Source organism: Hyperoodon ampullatus (assembly GCF_949752795.1).
Source record: "Hyperoodon ampullatus genome assembly, chromosome: 2".
Lineage (NCBI taxonomy): Eukaryota > Metazoa > Chordata > Mammalia > Artiodactyla > Ziphiidae > Hyperoodon > Hyperoodon ampullatus.
In genome coordinates this window covers 123,676,554-123,698,427 of record NC_136915.1, presented here as the reverse complement: position 1 = coordinate 123,698,427, position 21,874 = coordinate 123,676,554, and the positions used below count along the sequence as shown (strand labels likewise).

Below are 21,874 nucleotides of genomic sequence, written 5' to 3'. Positions count from 1 at the left end.
AGTTGATTTTTGTATATGTAGTGAAATAAGGGTCCAATTTCATTCTTCCACATGTGGAAAACCAGTTTTGTCAGTACCATTTATTGAAGAAACTATCCTTTCTCCAATTGTTTGTTTCTTGCATCTTTGATCAAGTTGATAATTGTGTGGATTTATTTCTGAGCTCTTTGTTGTGTTCCATTGGTCTGTATGTCTGTTATTATTGCCAACCATCTTATTTTGAATACTAAAACTTTGTAGTATTTTTTGAAATCAGGTACTGTGATGCCTCCAACTTTGTTCTTTTTGCTCAAGACTGCTGTGGCTATATGTGGTCTTTTGTGGTTCCATATAAATTTTAGGACTTTTTTCTATTTCTTTGAAAACTGCCATTGAAATTTTGATAGGGATTCCATTGAATCTGTAGATTGCTATGAGTAGTATAGATATTTTAAAATTCTTCCAACCCATAAACATAGTATACCTTTCTATTTATTTGTCTCTTCTTAGTTCCTTTCATCAATATTTATTGTTTTCAGTGTACAGAGCTTTCCCCTAATTGGTTAAATTTATTCCTAAGTACTTGATCATTTTAAAGCTATTGTAAATAGGATTTTTTTTCTTTATTTCTTTTCCAGATGGCTCATTGTTAGTGTATAGCAACGCAACTGATTTTTGTTTGTTGACTGTGTATTCTGCAACTTTACTGAAATCATTTATTAGCTCTAACAGTTTTTTAGTGGCATCTTGAGGGTTTTCTGTTTTATAAGATCATATCATCTGCAAACAGAGACAGTTTTACTTCTTCCTTTTTGAGTTTGATGCCTTATATTTCTTTTTCTTGCCTAATTGCTCTGGCTAGGACTTCCAGTACTGTGTTGAATAGGAATGGTGAGAGTGGGCACCTTTGCCTTGTTCATGACCTTAGAGGAAACTATTTTAACCTTTCACTGTTGAGTGTGATGTTACCTGTGGGTTTGTCATATATGGCTTTTATCATGTTGAGGTTTCTGTCTATACCTTCTATGTCAAGAGTTTTATCAGGAAAGGATATTAAATTTTGTTCAGTAACTTTTTGCACATCTACTGAGATGATCATATGATATTTATCCTTCATTCAGTTAATGTGTTGTATCACATCGATTGATTTCTGTATGTTGAACCATCCTTGCATTCCAGAAGTAAATCCTGCTTGATCATGGTGTCTGATCCCTTAAATGTGCTGTTGAATTCAATTTCCTAGTATTTTGTTGAGAATTTTTACATCTGTATTCATCAGACATACTGGTCTATAGTTTACTTTTCTTGTAGTATCTTTATTTGGCTTTAGTTTTGGGGTAATGCTGGCTTTGTAAAAATGGGATTGGGACTGTTCGCTCTTCTTTGATCTTTGGAAGAAGTTGAGAAGGATTGACATTAATTTTTCATTAAATATTTGGTAGAATTCACCAATGAAACTATATGGGCTTGGGCTTTTCTTTGCTGGGAGGTTTTTGATTACTGATTCAATCTCCTTACTCATTACTGGTCTGTTCATATCTTCTATTCATGATTCAGTCTTGGTAGGGTGTATGTTTCTAGGAACTTATCTTAGGAACATTTCTTCTTGGTCATCCAATTTGTTGACATATAAATTGTTCATAATAGTCTTTTATGATCCTTTTTATTTCTGTGGTATTAGTTGTAATGTCTTCTTTTTTCATTTCTGATTTTATTTAATTGAGACCTCCCTTTTTTTCTTAGTGTAGCTAAAGATTTGTCAATTTTGTTTATCTTTTCAAAAAACCAACTCACTGTTTCATTGGTCTTTTCTATTGTTTTTCTAGTCTCTATTTCATTTGTTTCTACTCTAATCTTTATTGTTTCTTTCCTTTTGCTAACTTTGGGCTTAGTTTGTTCTTTTTCTAGTTCCTTGAGCTATAAGGTTAGTTTAAACGTTTATTTGAGATCTTTTTTTGTAATGTGGGCATTGATCACTATATAGTTTCTTCTTATTGTGGCTTTTTCTGCATCACATAAGTTTTGACAAGTTGTGCTTTCATTTTCATTTTTCTCAAGATACTTTTTACTTCCCTTTTGATTTCTTTTTTGACCCATTGGTTGTTCTGGAGTGTGTTGTTTAATTTTCACTTACTTACGAATTTCCCAAATTTCCTCCTGCTATTGATTTCTAGTTTTATAACATTGTGGTCAGAAAAGACACTGGATATGATTTCAGACTTTTAAAATTTGTTAAGACTTGTTTTGTGGCCTAATATATGATGTATCCCAGAGAATAACTTGATAAGATCCTGTACTCTATTGCTGTTAGATACAATGTTTTATATAGTTCTGTTAGGGCCTTTTGATCTGTAGTGTTGTTCAAGTCCACTGTTTCCTTTTCATTATCAGTCTGTATGATCTATTCATAGCTGAAAGTGGGGTATTGAAGTCCTCTATTATTATTATATTGCTGTCAATTTCTCTCTTCAGTTTAGTTAATATGTGCTTATATATATTTATATATGTGCTTGATTACCTATCTGTTTACAATTATTATATCCTCTTGATAAACTGACCCCTTTATGTGACCTTTGTCTCTTTTGACAGTTTTTGACTTAATTTTGTCTGATATAAGTACAGCCACTCCTCCTCTCTTTGTCATTTGCATATAATACTTTTTTCATCCCTCACTTTCAGCCTATGTGTGCCTTAAAGCTAAAGTGAGTCTCTTGAAACAATTGTTGGATCTTGTTTTTTAGTTTTTTAAATCATTCAGGCACCCTATGTTTTTTGATTAGAGAATTTAATCCAGTTACACTTGAAGTAATTATCAGTATGTGAGGATTTACTATTGCCATTTTATAAATTGTTTTCTGACTGTTTTGTAGTTCCTCTCTTCCTTTCTTTCTGTCTTCATTATTTGATAATTTTTATAGTGGTATGCTTTGATATCTTTATCTTTTGTGTGTCTACTGCAGGTTTGGTTTTTTTTTTGGTTACCATGAGGCTTATATAAAACATATATATATATATATATATATTTATGTATATAATTGTATTTTTAGCTGATAACAGCTTAACTTTTACAATAATCAAAAAATACAGTTTAGGAAATTCCCTGGAGGTCCACTGGTTAGGATTCTGCGCTTTCACTGCTGAGGCGGTTCAATCCCTGGTCAGGGAACTAAGATCCCACAAGCCGCAGAGCATGGCAAAAAAAAAAAAAAAAAAAGTAGTTTAACTTCTCCTCCCCTGACATTTTATGCTATTGATGTCACAATTTACATCTTAAATATATGGTTTATCCATTAACACTTTATTGTAGCTATGGTAACTCATAATACTTCTGTCTTTTAACTTTTATACCAGAGTTAATAGTGTTTACATCAATCACGTGATACATTACATTAACAAAATGAAGAATAAAAATCATGATCATCTCAATGGATGCAGAAAAAGCTTTTGACAAAATCCAACACCAATTCATGATAAAACACTCTCCACAAATTGGGTATAAAGGGAATATACCTCAGCATAATAAAGGCCATACATGACAAGCCCACAGCTAACGTTATACTCAACTGTGAAAAGCTGAAAGCAGTCCCTCTGAGATCAAGAACAAGACAAGGATGCCCACCTTTGTCACATTTATTCAACATAGTATTCAAAGTCTTCCATCAGACAAAAAAAAAAGAAAAGGAATCCAAATGGGAAAGGAAGAAATAAAACTGTCACTGTTTGCAGATGACATGATAACTATGCACACAAAATCCTAATGATGCCACCAAAAAACCATTAGAACTCACCAATGAATTTGGCAAAGTTGCAGGATAAAAAATTAGTACACAAAATCTGTTGTGTTTCTATATACTAACAACAAACTATCAGAAAGCGAAATTAAGAAAACAGCCCCATTTACAATTGTATCAAAAAGAATAAAATACGTAAATCTAACTAAGGAGGTAAAAGACCTGCACTAAGAAAGCTACAACACTGATGAAAAAAACTAAAGATAACACAGATTGAAAGATATACCATGTTCATGGATTGGAAAAATATTGTTAAAATGACTAGTACCCAAAGCAATCTACAGATTCAGTGCAATCCCTATCAAAATACCAATGACATTTTTCATAGAAATAGAGCAAATAAATCTAAAATTTGTATGGAAGCACAAAAGACTGAATAGCCAAAACAATCTTATGAAAGAAGAAGCAAGGTGGAGGTATCATGCTCACTCATTTCAAGCTATTCTACAAATCTACAGTAATCAAAACAATATGCTACTGGCACAAAAATAGACGCATATACCAGTGGAACAGAATAGCCCAGAAATGAGCCCACAATTATATGGCCAATTAAAGACAAAGGAGGCAAGAATATACAATGGGGAAAATTTAACCTCTTAAATAAATAGTGTTTGGAAAACGGGACAGCTACATGAAAGAATCAAACTGACCCACTTCCTCACACCACAAAAATAAATTCAAAATGGATTAAAGACCTAAATGAAAGATCTGAAACGATAAAACCATAGTTCTTTGAATATGTTTCCGCAGGGAAGGGAAACAAAAGCAAAAATAAGTAAATCAAACTAAAAACCTATTGCGCAGTGAAGGAAATTATCAACAAAACAAAAAGGCTGACTACTGAATGGGAGAAAATATTTCCAAATGATATATTTGAGAAGGGGTTAATATCCAAAATATACAAAGAACTCATACAACGTGATATCAAAGAACCAGACAACACAGTTAAAAAATGGGCAGAGGACCTGAATAGACATTTTTCCAAAGAAGATGTACAAATGGCCAACAGTCACATGAAAAGATGCTCAAGACTGAGCTCTGCCCACCAGAGCAACACCCAGCTCTACCCACTACCAGTCCCTCCCATCAGGAAACTTTCACAAGCCTCTTAGTTAGCCTAATCCACAGGAGGGCAGACAGGAGAAGCAAGAAGAAGTACAATCCTTCAGCTTGTGGAACAAAAACCACATTCACAGAAAGATAGAAAACATGAAAAGTCAGAGGGCTATGTACCAGATGAAGGAACAAGATAAAACCCCAGAAAAACAACTAAATTAAGTGGAGATAGGCAACCTTCCAGAAAAAGAATTCAGAATAATGATAGTGAAGATGATCCAGGACCTCAGAAAAACAATGGAGGCAAAGATCGAGAAAATGCAGGAAATGTTTAAGAAAGACCTACAAGAATTAAAGAACAAACACCTAGAAGAATTAAAGAACAAACAAACAGATGAACAATACAATAACTGAAGTGAAAACCACACTAGAAGGAATCAAGAGCAGCATAACTGAGGCAGCGGAACGGATAAGTGACCTGGAAGACAGAATGGTGGAATTCGCTACCGCGGAACAGAATAAAGAAGAAAGAATGAAAAGAAATGAAGACAGCCTAAAGGACCTCTAAGACAACATGCAACGCAACAACATTTGCATTATAGGGGTCCCAGAAGGAGAAGAGAGAAAGGACCCGAGAAACTATTTGAGGAGATTACAGTTGAAATTTTCCCTAAGATGGGAAAGGAAATAGCCACCCAAGTCCAGGAAACGCAGAGAGTCCCAGGCAGGATAAACCCAAGGAGAAACACGCCAAGACACATAGTAATCAAATTGACAAAAATTAAAGACAAAAATCATTGAAAGCAACGAGAGAAAAATGACAAATAACATCCAAGGGAACTTCCATAAGATTAACGGCAGATTTCTCAGCAGAAACGCTACAGGCCAGAGGGGAGTGGCATGATATACTTAAAGTGATGAAAGGGAAGAACCTACAACCAAGATTACTGTACCTGACGAGGATCTCATTCAGATTTGACGGAGAAATCAAAAGCTTTACAGACAAGGAAAAGCTAAGAGAATTCATTACCACCAAACCAGCTCTACAGCAAATGCTAAAGGAACTTCTCTAAGTGGGAAACACAAGAGAAGAAAAAGATGTACAAAAACAAACCCATAACAATTAAGAAAATGGTAATAGGAACATACATATCGATAATTACCTTAAACGTGAATGGATTAAATGCTCCAACCAGAAGACACAGGCTTACTGAATGGATACAAAAACAAGACCCATATATATGCTGTCTACAAGAGACCCACTTCAGACCTAGGTACACAAACAGACTGAAAGTGAGGGGATGGAAAAAGATATTCCATGCAAATGGAAATCAAAAGAAAGCTGGAGTGGCAATACTCATATCAGATAAAATAGACTTTAAAATAAAGAATGTTACAAGAGACAAGGAAGGACACTACATAATGATCTAGGGACCAATCCAAAAAGAAGATATGACCATTATAAATATATATGCACCCAACATAGGAGCACCTCAATACATAAGGCAACTGCCAACAGCTATAAAAGAGGAAATCAACAGTAAGACAATAGTAGTGGGGTACTTTAACACCTCACACCAATGGACAGATCATCCAAAATGAACATAAATAAGGTAACAGAAGCTTTAAATGACACAATAGACCAGATAGATTTAATTGATATTTATAGGACATTCCATCCAAAAACAGCAGATTACACTTTCTTCTCAACTGTTCACAGGACATTCTCCAGGATACATCACGTCCTGGGTCACAAATCAATCCTCAGTAAATTTGAGAAAATTGAAATCATCTCAAGCATCTTTTACTGCCACAACGTTGTGAGATTAGAAATCAATTACAGGAAAAAGTTAAAAAACATAAACACATGGAGGCTAAACAATACATTACTAACCAAGAGATCACTGAAGAAATCAAAGAGGAAATCAAAAAATACCTAGAGACAAATGACAATGAAAACACAACAATCCAAAACCTGTGGTATGCAGCAAAAGCAATTCTAAGGGGAATTTATAGCAATACAATCTTACCTCAAGAAACAAAAAAATTCTTAAATACACAACCTAACCTTACACCTTAAGAAACTAGAGAATGAAGAACAAAGAAAACCCAAAGTTAGTAGAAGGAAAGAAATCATAAAGGTCAGAGCAGAAATAAATAAAATAGAAACAAAACAATAGCAAAGATCAATAAAACTAAAAACTGGTTCTTTGAGAAAATAAACAAAATTGATAAACCATTAGCCAGACTCATCAAGAAAAAGAGGGACAGGACTCAAATCAATAAAATTAGAAATGAAGTTACAACAGACACCGCAGGAATACAAAGCATCCTAAGAGACTACTACAAGCAACTCTATGCCAATAAAATGGACAAACTGGAAGAAATGGACAAATTCTTAGAAAGGTATAACCTTCCAAGGCTGAGCCTGGAAGAAAGAGAAAATATGAACAGACCAACCAAAAGTAATGAAATTGAAACTGTGATTAAAAATCTTCCAACAAACAAAAGTCCAGGACCACATGGCTTCACAGGTGAATTCTGTCAAACATTTAGAGAAGAGCTAACACCCATCCTTCTCAAACTCTTCCAAAAAATTGCAGAGGAAGGAACACTGCCAAACTCATTCTGTGAGGCCACCATCATCCTGATAGCAAAACCAGACAAAGATACTACGGAAAAAGAAAATTACAGACCAATATCACTGATGAATATAGATGCAAAAATCCTCAACAAAATACTAGCAAACAGAATCCAACAACACATTAAAAGGATCATACACCATGATCAAGTGGGATTTATCCCAGGGATGGAAGGATTCTTCAATATATGCAAATTAATCAATGTGATACACCATATTAATAAATTGAATAATTAAAACCATATGATCATCTAAATAGATACAGAAAAAGCTTTCGACAAAATTCAACACCCATTTATGATAAAAACTCTCCAGAAAGTGGGCATGGAGGGCACCTACCTCAAGGTAATAAAGGCCATATACGACAACCCCACAGCCAACATCATTCTCGATGGTGAAAAACTGAAAGCATTTCCTCTAAGATCAGGAACAAAACAAGGATGTCCTCTCTCACCACTATTATTCAACATAGTTTTGGAAGTCCTAGCCATGGCAATCAGAGAAGAAAAAGAAATAAAAGGAATGCAAATTGGAAAAGAACTAAAACTGTCACTGTTTGCAGATGACATGATACTATACATAGAGAATCCTAAAGATGCCACCAGAAAACTACTAGAGATAATCAATGAATTTGGTAAAGTTGCAGGATACAAAATTAATGCACAGAAATCTGTTGCATTCCTATACTCTAATGATGAAAAATCTGAAAGAGAAATTAAGGAAACACTCCCATTTACCATTGCAACAAAAAGAATAAAATACCTAGGAATAAACCTACCTAAGGAGACAAAAGACCTGTATGCAGAAAACTATAAGACACTGATGAAAGAAATTAAAAATGATACCAACAGATGGAGAGATATACCACGTTCTTGGATTGGAAGAATCAATATTGCAAAAATGACTGTACGACCCAAAGCAATCTACAGATTCAATGCAATCCCTATCAAATTTCCAATGGCATTTTTTACAGAACTAAAACAAAAAATCTGAAAATTTTATAGAGACACAAAAGACCCCGAATAGCCAAAGCAGTCTTGAGGGAAAAAAACAGAGCTGGAGGAATCAGACTCCCCAACTTCAGACTATACTACAATGCTACAGTCATCAAGACAATATGGTACTGGCACAGAAACAGAAAGATAGATCAATGGAACAGGATAGAAAGCCCAGAGAGAAACCCACGCACCTATGGTCAACTAATCTATGACAAAGGAGGCAAGAATATACAATGGAGAAAAGACAGTTTCTTCAATAAGTGGTGCTGGGAATACTGGACAGCTACATGTAAAAGAATGAAATTAGAACACCCCCTAACACCATACACAGAAATAAACTCAAAATGGATTAGAGACCTAAATGTAAGACTGGACACTATAAAACTCTTGGAGGAAAACATAAGGAGAACACTGTTTGACATAAGTCACAGCAAGATCTGTTTTGATCCACCTCCTAGAGTAATGGAAATAAAAACAAAAATAAACAAATGGGACCTAATGAAACTTAAAAGCTTTTTCAAAGCAAAGGAATCTACAAACAAGACAAAAAGACAACCCTCAGAATGGGAGAAAATACTTGCCAACGAATCAGCGGACAAAGGGTTAATCTCCAAAATATATAAGCCGCTCATGCAGCTCAATATTCAAAAACAAAACAACCCAATCTAAAAATAGGCAGAAGACCTAAATAGACATTTCTCCGTATTAGACATACAAATGGCCAAGAAGCACATGAAAAGCTGCTCAACGTCACTAATTATTAGAGACATGCAAATCAAAACTACAATGAGGTATCATCACCTCACACCAGTTAGAATGGGCATCATAGAAAATCTACAAACAGCAAATGCTGGAGAGGGTGTGGAGAAAAGGGAACCCTCTTGCACTGCTGGTGGGAATTTGAATTGGTACAGCCACTATGGAGAACAGTATGGAGGTTCCTTAAAAAACTAAAAATAGAATTACCATATGACCCAGCAATCCCACTACTAGGCATATACCCAGAGGAAACCATAATTCAAAAAGATACATGCACCTGAATGTTCATTGCAGCACTATTTACAGTAGCCAGGTCATGGAAGCAAGCTAAATGCCCATCTACAGATGAATGGGTAAAGAAGATGTTATATATATATACAATGGAATATTACTCAGCCATCAAATGGAGTGAAATTAGGTCATTTGTAGAGACGTGGATGTATCTAGAGACTGTCATACAGAGTGAAGTAAGTCAGAAGGAGAAAAACAAGTATATTAACGCATATATGTGGAACCTAGAAAAATGGTACAGATGAACCGGTTTGCAGGGCAGAAATAGAGACACAGATGTGGAGAACAAATGTATGGACACCAAGGGAGGAAAGTAGTCATGGGGTGGTGGTGGTGGGATGAACTGGGAGATTGGGATTGACATGTATACACTAATATGTATAAAATGGATAATAAGAACCTGCTGTATAAAAAAATAAAATCAAAGAAAAAAACAACAACTGAAATGTAAGTCTTCCTCCCTGACCAGAATCTTGATTCCTCGGTTCCCTTCTCTATAGGGGAATTTCTTGGGTATCTTTCCAGAAATATTTAAAAATTATGGCACCGAGCACTAGCTCAGATCTTAGCGTATGATCTCCTTGCATTCTTTTTTCCCATACACAAATGAGTATACAGCACCATTCTGCTTTTTTAAAAAAGAAGGAAAGAAAGAAAAGATGCTGAACATCACTAATGGTCAGGGAAATGCAAATGAAGACCACAACGAGATATCACTTCATACCTGTTTGAATGGCTTGTATCAAAAAGATAACAAATAGCAAGTGTTGGTGAGGACGTGGAGAAAAGGGAACCCTTCTGCTCTGTTGGTGGGAATGTAAATAGGAGCAGTCACTATTTGAAAATAGTATGGAGATTCCTCAAAAAAGCAAAAGTAGAACTACCATATGATCCAGCAATTCCACTCCTGGGTATTTATCTGAAGAAAAGGAAAATAGTAATTCAAAATGTTACATGCACCCCTGTGTCTATTGCAGCATTATTTATAATAGCCATGATATGGAAGCAAGCTAAGTGCCCATCAGTAGATGAATGGATAAAGATGATGTGTTCTATACACACACACTTGCGCGCACGCAGATACATGCATATACAGTGGAATATTACTGAGCCATAAAACGATTGGAATCTTGCCATTTGTGATAACATGGATGGACCTGGAGAGTGTTATGCTTAGTGAAATAAGTCAGAGAAAGACAAATACTGTATGATTTCAGTTACATGTGGCATCTAAGAAACTAAATAAGTGAACAAACATAACTAAAGAGAAACAGAGTCATAGGTAGAACAAACAGGTGGTTGACAGAGGGGAATGGGATGGGAGGAGGAGAGAAATAGGTGAGGGAGATTAAGAGGTACAAATTTTCAGTTACAAAATAAATGAGTCACAGGTATGAAATGTACAGTGTGGGGAATACAGTCAATAACTGAGTGATATCTTTGTAATGATGACAGATGACAATGAGATGTATCATGGTGATCACTTTGAAATATATAGAAATATCGAATCACTAGGTTGTATACCAGGAACTAACAGTATTGCAGGTCAATTATACTTCATAAACAAACTCATAGAGAAAGATCAGATTTGTGGTTACCAGAGTTGTGGGGTGGTGGGAAGGGGAATTGGGTGAAGATGGTCAAAATGTACAAACTTCCAATTACAGGATAAGCAATTACTAGGGATGTAGTGTATAACATGATAAATATAATTAACAGCTATATGTTATATGTGAAAGTTGTTAAGAGAGTAAATCCTAAGAGTTCTCATCACAAGGAAAACATTTTTTTCTATTTCTTTAATGTTTAATCTATATGAAATAAATTTATTGTGGGATTCATTTCGTGCTTTATGTAAGTCAAATTGTTAGGCTGTACACCTGAAAGTTATACAGTGCTGTATGTCAATTACATCTCAATAAAACTGGAAGAAAAAATATTAATAAGTAAATAATATAACTTAGAAAGTGGATCTAGCAGGAACCGTGACCATTATGCATCTATACTGTCTAAATAACTGAGGTAATCACATGGCGTGTTTTTATTTCCATTATTTAACAGGACCCTTTTTAGACCTCCTTTAGATAATGGAGTCATAAATTCTGTCCTTTTTCCTTACTTTGGAAAATCCTGCCCTTCTTTGGCCATATCCTTCAAGAGTTTTATTTAACTTCCCTCTACAGAGAATGAGCATTATAAAATTCAATTTTTCAAAGAGGAAGTATAGAGTAATATTTGATAATTATGTGGGAAGAATTTAATGAAGTATAGAATTTGAGAGGTTAGCCTTATCACAGTTTATATGAAATTAAATAACTTGATTGGACACAGTATTGTGGCTGGAGAAAAAGGAAAGAAAACAGTATTTCTCTTAGTCTCTTTGTAGTTCTCTATACAAAGCTTATGTTCCTACATTGGCACTACTACCATTGTGGTTAGAAAATTAGAAGGCAGAAGAATCATCCATGTTTTCACAAATACTGTTCCTGCAAAATAAAATGGCAGGCCATCTCTAGGCCTCGTACTTCCAGAGTCCAAACGACATAAAATGTATAGAAGAGAATTTTCTAAAATATAAGGAATCACTGTAGGTGATTATTTGTAGAAAGCACAACACTTGGAATTTTAATGCTGACTACGCTACTGGATATAACTGCAATACTATAGTAAGTAAATTAATCCCTGTGCTGTAGGAGTTATGGTCTAATAAAGATACGACCCTTCACCAGTCACTATAATGCAACCCCGTCTAACTATGGTTTAATGCAAGACCATAGGCCATATATAGGATTTAGAGGAAAGTAAGTTTACTTCAGGCTCATGTTGTAGAGAAATATATGAATTTTTTTAGGGTAGAACTTAACTAGACAGATGGGAGGAAATTTTTTTCTTTTTTAATTTTCTTGGCTGCACTGTGCAGTATGTGGGATCTTAGTTCCCCAACCAGGGATCGAAGCTGAGCCCCTTGCACTGAAAGTGCGGAGTCTCAACCACTGGACAGCCAGGGACGTCTGGGGAGGAAAATTTTTTATCTGTTAGAATTTGTAATTGCTCAGAAAGGCGCAGAGTATTAATACTAGGGAGATACAGAATTGGCCAGCTTGGCTAGAGCAGTGGATTTATTTAGAAGGCAGTAGAAGACAGGGTTCTGGGCAAACTCCCCAAACTTTTTGGAACCAGGGACCGGTTTCGTGGAAGACAATTTTTCCAGGATCGGGGGTGTGGTGTTTCAGGCAGTAACGTGAGCGATGGGGAGCGATGGGGAGCGGCAGATGAAGCTTCGCTTGCTTGCCCATCACTCACCTCCTGCTGTGTGGCCCGGTTCCTAACAGGCCGCGGACCGCTATAGGTCTGCAGCTCGCAGGTTGGGGTCCCCTGCTCTAGAGGGGTGGCAGGAGGCAACTTCAGTCATGGTATGCACACGCTAAATTACTGAGAAAGATCCTTTCCAAGCTGGACTAGCTGAAGGTATGTACAGATGCAAACAGTCTATTCAATTTCAATATGAAAATTAGAACTGATGCTGAGATTTCAGTGAAGGGTGAAGTTATAATGTGTAACATTTAAAGTTTTAAACTTTGGTGTGTCATTTCAGGAGCTGTGGGCCAAGGATTTATTCACTGATTTTTTTTCCCCCAAGTTTGTGTTACTTCTTTTTATTAGGAAAAAAGCTTCTGTGGCCATTAGTTCTGGACATCTGAATTCCTTCTGCTCTGCTGGGATCCAGAAGTAGTTCTAAAGTTATCAGACCAAGAATTTAGAGAGGAAGGCTTAATTTCTTTAGCCTTTCATATGATAAACACATTTACCTTCCCATTTAGTTCTTTCATTTTGCATAAGACATGACTTCAGATTATAGTTAATTCGTTTGTCCTTTGGGAGAATCAAGTTTTTGGTCAGATTTTAACCTACATACTTTTCTTTAGATCTCTCTTTTTTTATATTCTTAATTATAATTCTTAATTAAGAGTATAAATTATATTCTTAATTTATAATATAAATTAAAAAGTTATATAGATCTAATAGAATTGCTTCTATTAATTAATTGCTAATAGAAACAATCAGATGTCAGCACAATCTTAATTTATTGAGGAGAATAACGTGGTTTCTGTGGGGTTTTTTTAATGTAATTAGCTTTATTTGAAAATTTTATGATTAACAGGCATAATTGTTTTAAGGTGTTCTACCATGATGGAAATTTATCCTAACATAGGCATTTTATTTACCTCTCAAAGGACTTTCTTCAGGAGATACCACACCCTTTATGCAAGAAAATATATTACATGCAGCCATACATGCTGTTAGTGATGAAGAGTCTGCAGAAGTAAATGCTAATGATCAACTAGAAGCCCCGAAGCTGGTTCTGCAATCTCTGTTCTCACTTATACGGGGTGAAGTTGAGCAGTTGGATTCAAGAGCACTTCCCCTTTGCCTTCATCAGGTATCATGTTAAACCCTTCACTTTCAGCCTCACTGAAATTCTGGAACCAATATTTGTAATAATCTAAAATCCTATTCTCTGTAATTGATTCTACCCCACCTGTCATTGGTGAGTCTGAGAGGAGGTGACCCTGGATCAGTGGCTGGTAGGAAATTTGGCATATCACTGACTCGTGGCCACACATTGGCTTGGATCATCAATCTATAGTTCATACTGTTGCTAACTTCTTTTGCTTAGTGAATAAGCCGTGTACAAATAAGAGTGAATGTAGTGAGTGCTTAATAAGTACCAACAAGGTACCAAAAACTAAGCTAGACGCTAAGGAAACAGATTATGTAACAGAGCATGTCCTTAAGAGAGGCACTGTGGAATAGGAGAAACAGTTTGTAGATAACTAATTGTAGAAGTCTGTACAAAGCATTAGAGTAGATATGTGTTTAAGGTTCAGCAAAAGCACAAAATGCATGATTAACTTTGTCCTTTGGACATTAGGGCAAAAAAAGGTGATTCTTGAGCTGGGTTTTGCAGGATGTGTAGGCTCTCACTAGATGAACAAAGTGAGCTGGTACAGAAAGAGAGAACAGTCCCTGCAAAGACATGACTGGGTTGTTGTTGAAGATTAAGATGTAAAAGAGACAGGAATTAAGACTGGGTAGCTTGTGTCATTAAGGGCTTACTTTTAGGGGCTGAGAGCCTTTTTTAAAAAAATTTATTTTATTTATTTATTTTTGGCTGCGTTGGGTCTTTGTTGCTGTGTGGGGGCTTTCTCTAGTTGTGGCGAGCCGGGGCTACTCTTCGTTGCGGTGCACGGGCTTCTCATTGAGGTGGCTTCTCTTTGTTGGGGAGCATGGGCTCTAGGCGCACGGGCTTCAGTAGTTGTGTCACGTGGGCTCAGTAGTTCTGGCGCACATGCTTAGTTGCTCCGTGGCATGTGGGATCTTCCTGGACCAGGGCTTGAACCCGTGTTCCCTGCATTGGCAGGCGGATTCTTAACCACTGTGCCACCAGGGAAGCCCGAGGCTGAGAGCTTTTAATTATGCAGGTGCCAGAATTTGAATTTTAGAAAAATAACTCTTTTGATGATTGGGAGGGTAGGCTAGAAGGTGGAGAGCCTGGAGACTGGGAGATCTTTAGGACAGTGATGAGGAGGATACACAAGAGATAATTCCGAAAAGATTAAGATATTTATGAACTGTGTTGTATTTTCTTTTAAAATGAAAATAATTTGTATATGGGTGTGGAAAAAGCTTCACTTTTTATTTCACTCCTGTTTCATTTAACTTTTGCAGTGAGCAGTGAATAATTTTTAAGAAGTAAAACAGCTTTTGTCCTAAGGCAGGAAAACATATATTCTTACAAATTTATGTTACCTCCTTGGTGGACTTGAAGAATGCCTTTGAGAAAATGTGTACTACTTTTTGACCTCTAATGTGTTACTGACATATATGGTATATGTTTACCATAGTTGATAACTGTAGTTGAGAACCACCAATATTAAGGCAGCTTTCTAATCTTTCAGCCTTCCTTGAATTTGTACAGTGGATTGAGTTTGTAAAGGGTATTTGCATTAACTGTTATTTCATTCTCCAAACAATCTAGAGAGGTAATTATTATCACCATCTTTACAAGTAGGGAGGCTGAGACTCCCTCAAAAAGCAAGTTCCTTATAATTCTAGGGCTACAATTTGTTAGTTCCATTCAATGAATCTGTTTTGGGGACAACTTGGGAGAAATTTGAATATGGACTGTATATTAAATAATACTGTTGCATCAGTGTCAGATTTCTTGAGATTGATAATGGAATTGAAGATCATGTAGGAGAGTATCTTTATTCTTGGGAGATACATGTGCAGGTAGTACTTAGAAGTGAAGTGACATAATTCCTGAAGCTTAAGATATTTCAGTGGGAAAAAATATGTAAGGGAGGGAAAGACTGAGAGAGAAAGCAAATTTGGTGAAATGTCAATAATTGACGAATCTAAATAAAAGGTATATGGCTGTTGATTTTACTGTTCTTTGAACTCTTCTGTAGAATTTTGATAAAAAGTTGGGGAAAAGGACATTTGGAGTAAATGGAAATAGCAAGTGTAGTAAAATCTTTTCAAGCAGTTTATGTCACTGGGCTATTACATTAAAGGTAAGAAGAATGCTCTCTTCTACAGGCAGGTGATCCTACAGCTGAAGCAGATCTAGTAGAAAATCACATTTTTAGGCAGGAAGACAATAACAGTCTTGATCAGATGAAGATTTTTTTTTTATGTCTCAAAGTAAAATTCTACCTTCATTCCCCAGGAACATGTCAGTTTGCTGGGTCCCATATGTTATGCTTCTTATATATCTCAGCAATCTGTCCTCTCCTGGCAAAGGAGCTTAGAAAGTATAGTGAGTTATTTTTTTAATGCCACTTTTTTTTTTAATTTATTTAATTAAAAATATATATTTATTTATTTACTTAGGCTGCACTGGGTCTTAGTTGTGGCATGCGGGATCTTCGTTGCAGCATGTATGTGGGATCTAGTTCCCCAGCCAGGGATTGAACTGGGGCCCACTGCATTGGGAGTGCAGAGCCCTACCCACTGGACCACCGGGGAAGTCCCTAGAGTGATGGTTTTAAAGTATGAGCTTTGACTCTACCACTAACAAGCAAAGTAGCTTTTAATTTCTTTTCCTGTAAAGTTGTAGAGGACTCAGTGAAACAATGCAGTAAAAGTACTTAACATAGTACTTGGTACACTTAAGATAAAAGCTAAATAAATATTAAGCATTATAACTATATTTCTTTGTCACTAATTCAAACATTGCTTGTTGGAAAGAGATGCTGAAGCCTGCAGTAAGCTGAGACATCAGGGCAACAGGAGTCAGCTGATGGCTGCCTTCCTCAGCCCAAGAATACAAAATATCCTGTCACCTCCCCAGGGAGACACAAATCAGGGAGAAGTGGAGTGACTTTTTCTTTTTTTCATTATTTAGTAATTCCCAATATCTCATACTGTGCCTTTCACTGGGATTGAAAGTTGTTGACATTTTGCCAGATTTTCGTTTTCCTCCTACCCTCCAACCCCTCTCCACGCACATATTTTCCACTGACACATTTTAAAGTAATTTTCAGGTATTATATCACTTCACCCTTAAATATCAATACTTGTGCATAAATTTCCCAAGAACAATGGTACTCTCCTACATAACCTACAATGCCATTATCAACCCCAAGAAATGAGACATTGGTTTAATATTATTTAACATACAGCCTATACTTGTTTCCCTCAAGTTATTCCACAAATATTCTTTATAACTAGTTTTCCCCAGATCCAGTGAAGGAGCACACATTGGGAAGATTCTTTAGTCTTTGGTAATCCAGAACAATTCCCTGCCTTTTGTTTTGTTTTGTTTATTTGCTTGTTTGTTTATACTTTTATAACATTGACACTTCTGAAGACTCAAGAATTCTTGTAAAATTTCCCATAATTAGGATCTGCCTGATTATTTCTTCATGATTTGATTCAGGTTAAAATATATTGGCCAAGAATTCTACCTAGGTAACATTCCATACTCAGTTCTCTTTTGAACTCACTCCAATCTGGCCTTTGTGCCAACTACTCCATCAAAATTGCATTGTAAAGGCCAGGCATTACCTCCATGTTGCGTGCCCATGTGAATCTAGTGGTCAGTCCTCAGTTTTCATCTTACTGGAAGTATCAGAATCTCTGAGAAGTTGACCACATACTCTATTTTACAGCATTTTCTTTTTTTTGCCTTTTAGGACCCCTCACTTTTGGCTTTTACATCTTACCTCACTGGCTGTACCTTCTCTGGCTCATTTGTTGAGTCCTCCAAGTTTTACTAATTCTTAAACATTGAAGTGCTTCAGGATTCAATTCTGAACTACAGACTTAAACATCCAGCTTCCTGAGGCAGCTCATGGGCATTTCATACTTAAGATGCCCAAAATCAAACTTTGATTTTTTTCTCCAAAATCTTTTGCTTTCCTAGTCTTCCCCCTTTTGTTAAATGGCAACTCCATCCCTCCAGTTGCTGAAACCAAATACTTTGAAGTCATCCTTCACTTTTCCCCACGTCCAAATCCAATCAGCAAGTCCTGCCACTCTATTTCAAAATATATCCAGATTCTGACCTCTTCTTACCTCCTTCATTGCCACCATCTCAGTTCAAGACATTATCAAATCTCACTTGGATTCTTGCAGTAAACTAATTGTAGAAACCTCCTTGCTTTACCTTTACTTCCATTTAAGTTTTTTTCTCTCTACACAGCAGTCATTGTGATTCAGATAAAATGTTACGTCAGATCGTGTTACTTCTCTGCTCAAAGCCATCCACTGACTTCTCTTCACATTCAGAGTAAAAGCCAAAATCCTTACCATGGCCTACGAGATCCTACATGATTTGGCCCTGTTACCTCTTAGACCTTAATTCCTAAATTCTCCTTCTTGTTCACTCCTTTCCAGGTACACTGGCCTCCTAGCAGTTTGTCAGATATACCAAGAATGTTCCTACATCAGGGTCTGTGGTACTTCCTTTCCATCCTTTCTCAGGAAGCTGCTAGATGATGAACTCCATCAAAACAAGGGAGTAAACCAAGGAACAGGAAGATTGAGATATAGGAAACTGGGGATGCTACCAGGAGAGAGGTGAAGGGAATCTCTAGGTAAAGGGAGATTCTAAGATGACAGCTTTGTACCAAGAAGGAGAGAGTAACACTTCTATTTGAGCAGATCAGAAGGGCCTGGGGAGGAACTTTTATATCATTTTCCTATTTCTGAATATTTGCGGTATCTGAATGTATTGAGGGAAGATTTAGACTCTTGGTGGACTGTTTAGAGTTGTATAAGTGATAAGTGCATGGAAAACTTTTTTTTTTTTTTTAAAGGGGAAAAAAAAACTCCAGGGGAAACAAAAAGTTTTCAGGAAAGGAAAAATAATGAGTTTACTACTTGGCTTAACTCATAATAAGGTAAACATTAAATGTTTATCTACCTATTACTACAATATAATAACGTGGGATAGGTGAATATGTGAGAGAAAGTGTGTGTCGTATATATTTGTAGGGTTTGGATGGGGAGGAGCAAAAGACCCAATCCTCATTTTCTAAAACTGAAAAAATCAAGAAATAGCAAATACAAGCATAATGTTTAGAGATACAGCAAAAAAAAATATTTTTAAACAGATAAGAGAAATCTAAGTGCTTGCTCCTGAAGAAAGGAGAATAGGGCAAGAAGGGTAGGGCCTTTTTTAACACACCTCATAGAACTATTTGGCTCCTTAAACCATATACATGAGTAATCTTGATAAAAATAAGAGCTAAAAGAAGAAATTTATAATTCAGGCATAAGGTGAGAATAGCATCTAGGTTAAGGTGGTGACAGTGTAAATCCAGAGGGGTGAATTTGAAATCTTTTTTTTTTTTTTTTTTTGTGGTATGCGGGCCTCTCACTGTTGTGGCCTCTCCCGTTGCGGAGCACAGGCTCCGGACGCGCAGGCTCAGCGGCCGTGGCTCACGGGCCCAGCCGCTCCGCAGCATGTGGGATCCTCCCAGACCGGGGCACGAACCCGTGTCCCCTGCATCGGCAGGCGGACTCTCAACCACTGCACCACAAGGGAAACCCGAATTTGAAATCTTGATGGAAGGACTTGGTGTAGATAGTAAAAAAAAGGGATGAAGAGGAAATCAGAGATAAATAATGCTAGGATATCCAATTGAAAGGAATGGTGGTACCACTAACAAATAAGGAAGTATGGATGGGAAGAGTTAATTAGGGGACAATTATATTATTTTTAACATGATATTATATGGATGAATATATGCTAAAAGCCATTTGATATAATGACTACGATTACTTTAGATATACACTTATACTTTTAGCTCTTGGAACTCTTGAAGATTCCATTTAAAAATTATTTTTCTTGGGTTTGAGTAATCTTCCTACACTGACTTAGTTAATATGACTGCAGGTTAGCTTTAAATATGTAACTGAAGCCATAAACTTAGAAGTTTCTCATATAGAAGTAAGAAGAAAAAGATCAAGTGCTGTACTCTGTGCTCAGTGAGCTTATACTGAAACTCATCGCAGACTCAGGCCCGATATGGCTCCGCTAGGATCCTTGAAGCCACTCTGTAAGACTATGGCCGAAAAACCACACCTTCCTAATTCCCTTTCTTTTTGTTTCTGGTAGGTAAAAGAAGCCTGAAACCAAGAGAACCTTAAAATTATTACCATCCCAAAGTGATTTTCAACTTACTTCTTCACATAATTCTACTCTGCCTCTCTCACTTCTGGTCCAGAGTCAGACTCGAAAACCATTTTAAGCACTTGCTGCTATGTGCTGGGCACTGTGCTAGATGCAAATTCCCTCTCTTAGTCCTTACAGCAGCCCTGTCTCAGAGGCGTAGGTATTATTGTCCCTATTTTACAGGTAAGGAAGCTGAGTTTGAGACATGAAATGACATGTCCAGGGGCACACAGCTGGTAGTGCCAAAGCTTGGACTAGAACTCAGTCAGGTTATTCACTTTCAAACCTCACGTTTTTCTGTTCTACCAGGCTACCTCCCAGATCTAGACATATGGGGCATCAAAGAAAATCACATTTTCTTTTGCCCTGCTAGACTTGCCAGGGGTAGGTTTTTATAGGGGAAATGATCTGTATATTTATTTTTCAAGCTGCCCTTTCACCTTGGAAATGCCTTTTGTTTTTGAGACCTTGGGTTTCATGACCCTGTCTTCTTTTATATATATATTAATTTATTTATTTATTTTTGGCTGTGTTGGGTCTTCGTTGCTGCGTGCGGGGTCTATTCTTCATTGCGGTGTGCAGGCTTCTCATTGCGGTGGCTGCTCTTGTGGTGGAGCACGGGCTCTAGGCGTGCAGGCTTCAGTAGCTGTGGCTTGCAGGCTCAGTAGTTGTGGCTCGCTGGCTGTAGAGCGCAGGCTCCGTAGTTGTGGTGCACGGGCTTAGTTGCTCCGTGGCATGTGGGATCTTCCCGGACCAGGGCTCAAACTTGTGTCCCCTGCATTGGCAGGCAGATTCTTAACCACTGCGCCACCAGGGAAGTCCCATGACCCTGTCTTTTTGGTTGCACTTATGGTACTAGACTGTCACGGAAATCTGAAAGCTAGCTGATTAACAGTTTACAAAGAGGCGATTAAGTCCATCTGTATTGCTGTGTTGCTCCTGGAAGAATGTTAGATATATAGAATAAATTTTAAGCTAGGCAAATATTTCCTTTAAAACTATCCTTTTTCCACTGTGGGATTTGGGAAAGACCATTCCTTTTTATTGCTAGCTTGTAGGTTTGACAAGTGCTTTATTGCTCTTTGCCTTGGCAGCTACCTGGAAAATGGAGATAGTGATCTATAAATGGAATACCTTTTTCACTAGAGACTTACTAAAAATCAGTGGAAACTGTTTGAAAGTGTAAAGTACTTAATGAAATATTTTAAATATGACAGTAGTCAATTTATGCAAATATTTCTCAGTGAATACTTTCGGTTTTACTATTCTATTTATAAATGCTATACCTAAATAAAGATCTAAATAAAAGATCCCAAAGTTTTTAAAATCAAAGAATTTTTAAATTTAAAGGTGCCCTAGAATGAATCTGCTAAGTGATAAGCCTCAACTGGGTCCAGATCATGAGTCTCTGGACCCCACCCTCCCATCCAGTGCCCTTTATACTGTGCAGAGCTTTGTATATATTCCAAACATCATTGCTCAGCTATTAGCACTTGGTCTGTCCTTTTCTGAAATATCAAAAGAGAATGAAAAATCAGTGTCCCATGAGGTAGTTTGTAAAACAGAAATGAAATGAATAGGTTTTAAGATTTCATGTGACATGACATATTTCAACTTTTTAATTTATGATAAAGTCATCCTTTCACTCATATTACACTTTTATAAGCCTCAG

The 21,874-nt window shown here is 36.7% G+C and overlaps 1 protein-coding gene across 1 annotated transcript in view; it reads left to right on the top strand.

Annotated features, from left to right (window-relative positions):
* CNST (consortin, connexin sorting protein) overlaps nucleotides 1-21,874 on the top strand; it is a gene marked incomplete at its 3' end in the record, with an annotated part of 121,308 nt that overhangs the window by 61,894 nt on the left and 37,540 nt on the right. The window contains exon 3 of the mRNA XM_079696351.1: nucleotides 13,751-13,956. Within this exon, the coding sequence (XP_079552477.1) occupies nucleotides 13,751-13,956 (206 nt within the window). The remainder of the gene's footprint in view (nucleotides 1-13,750; nucleotides 13,957-21,874) is intronic.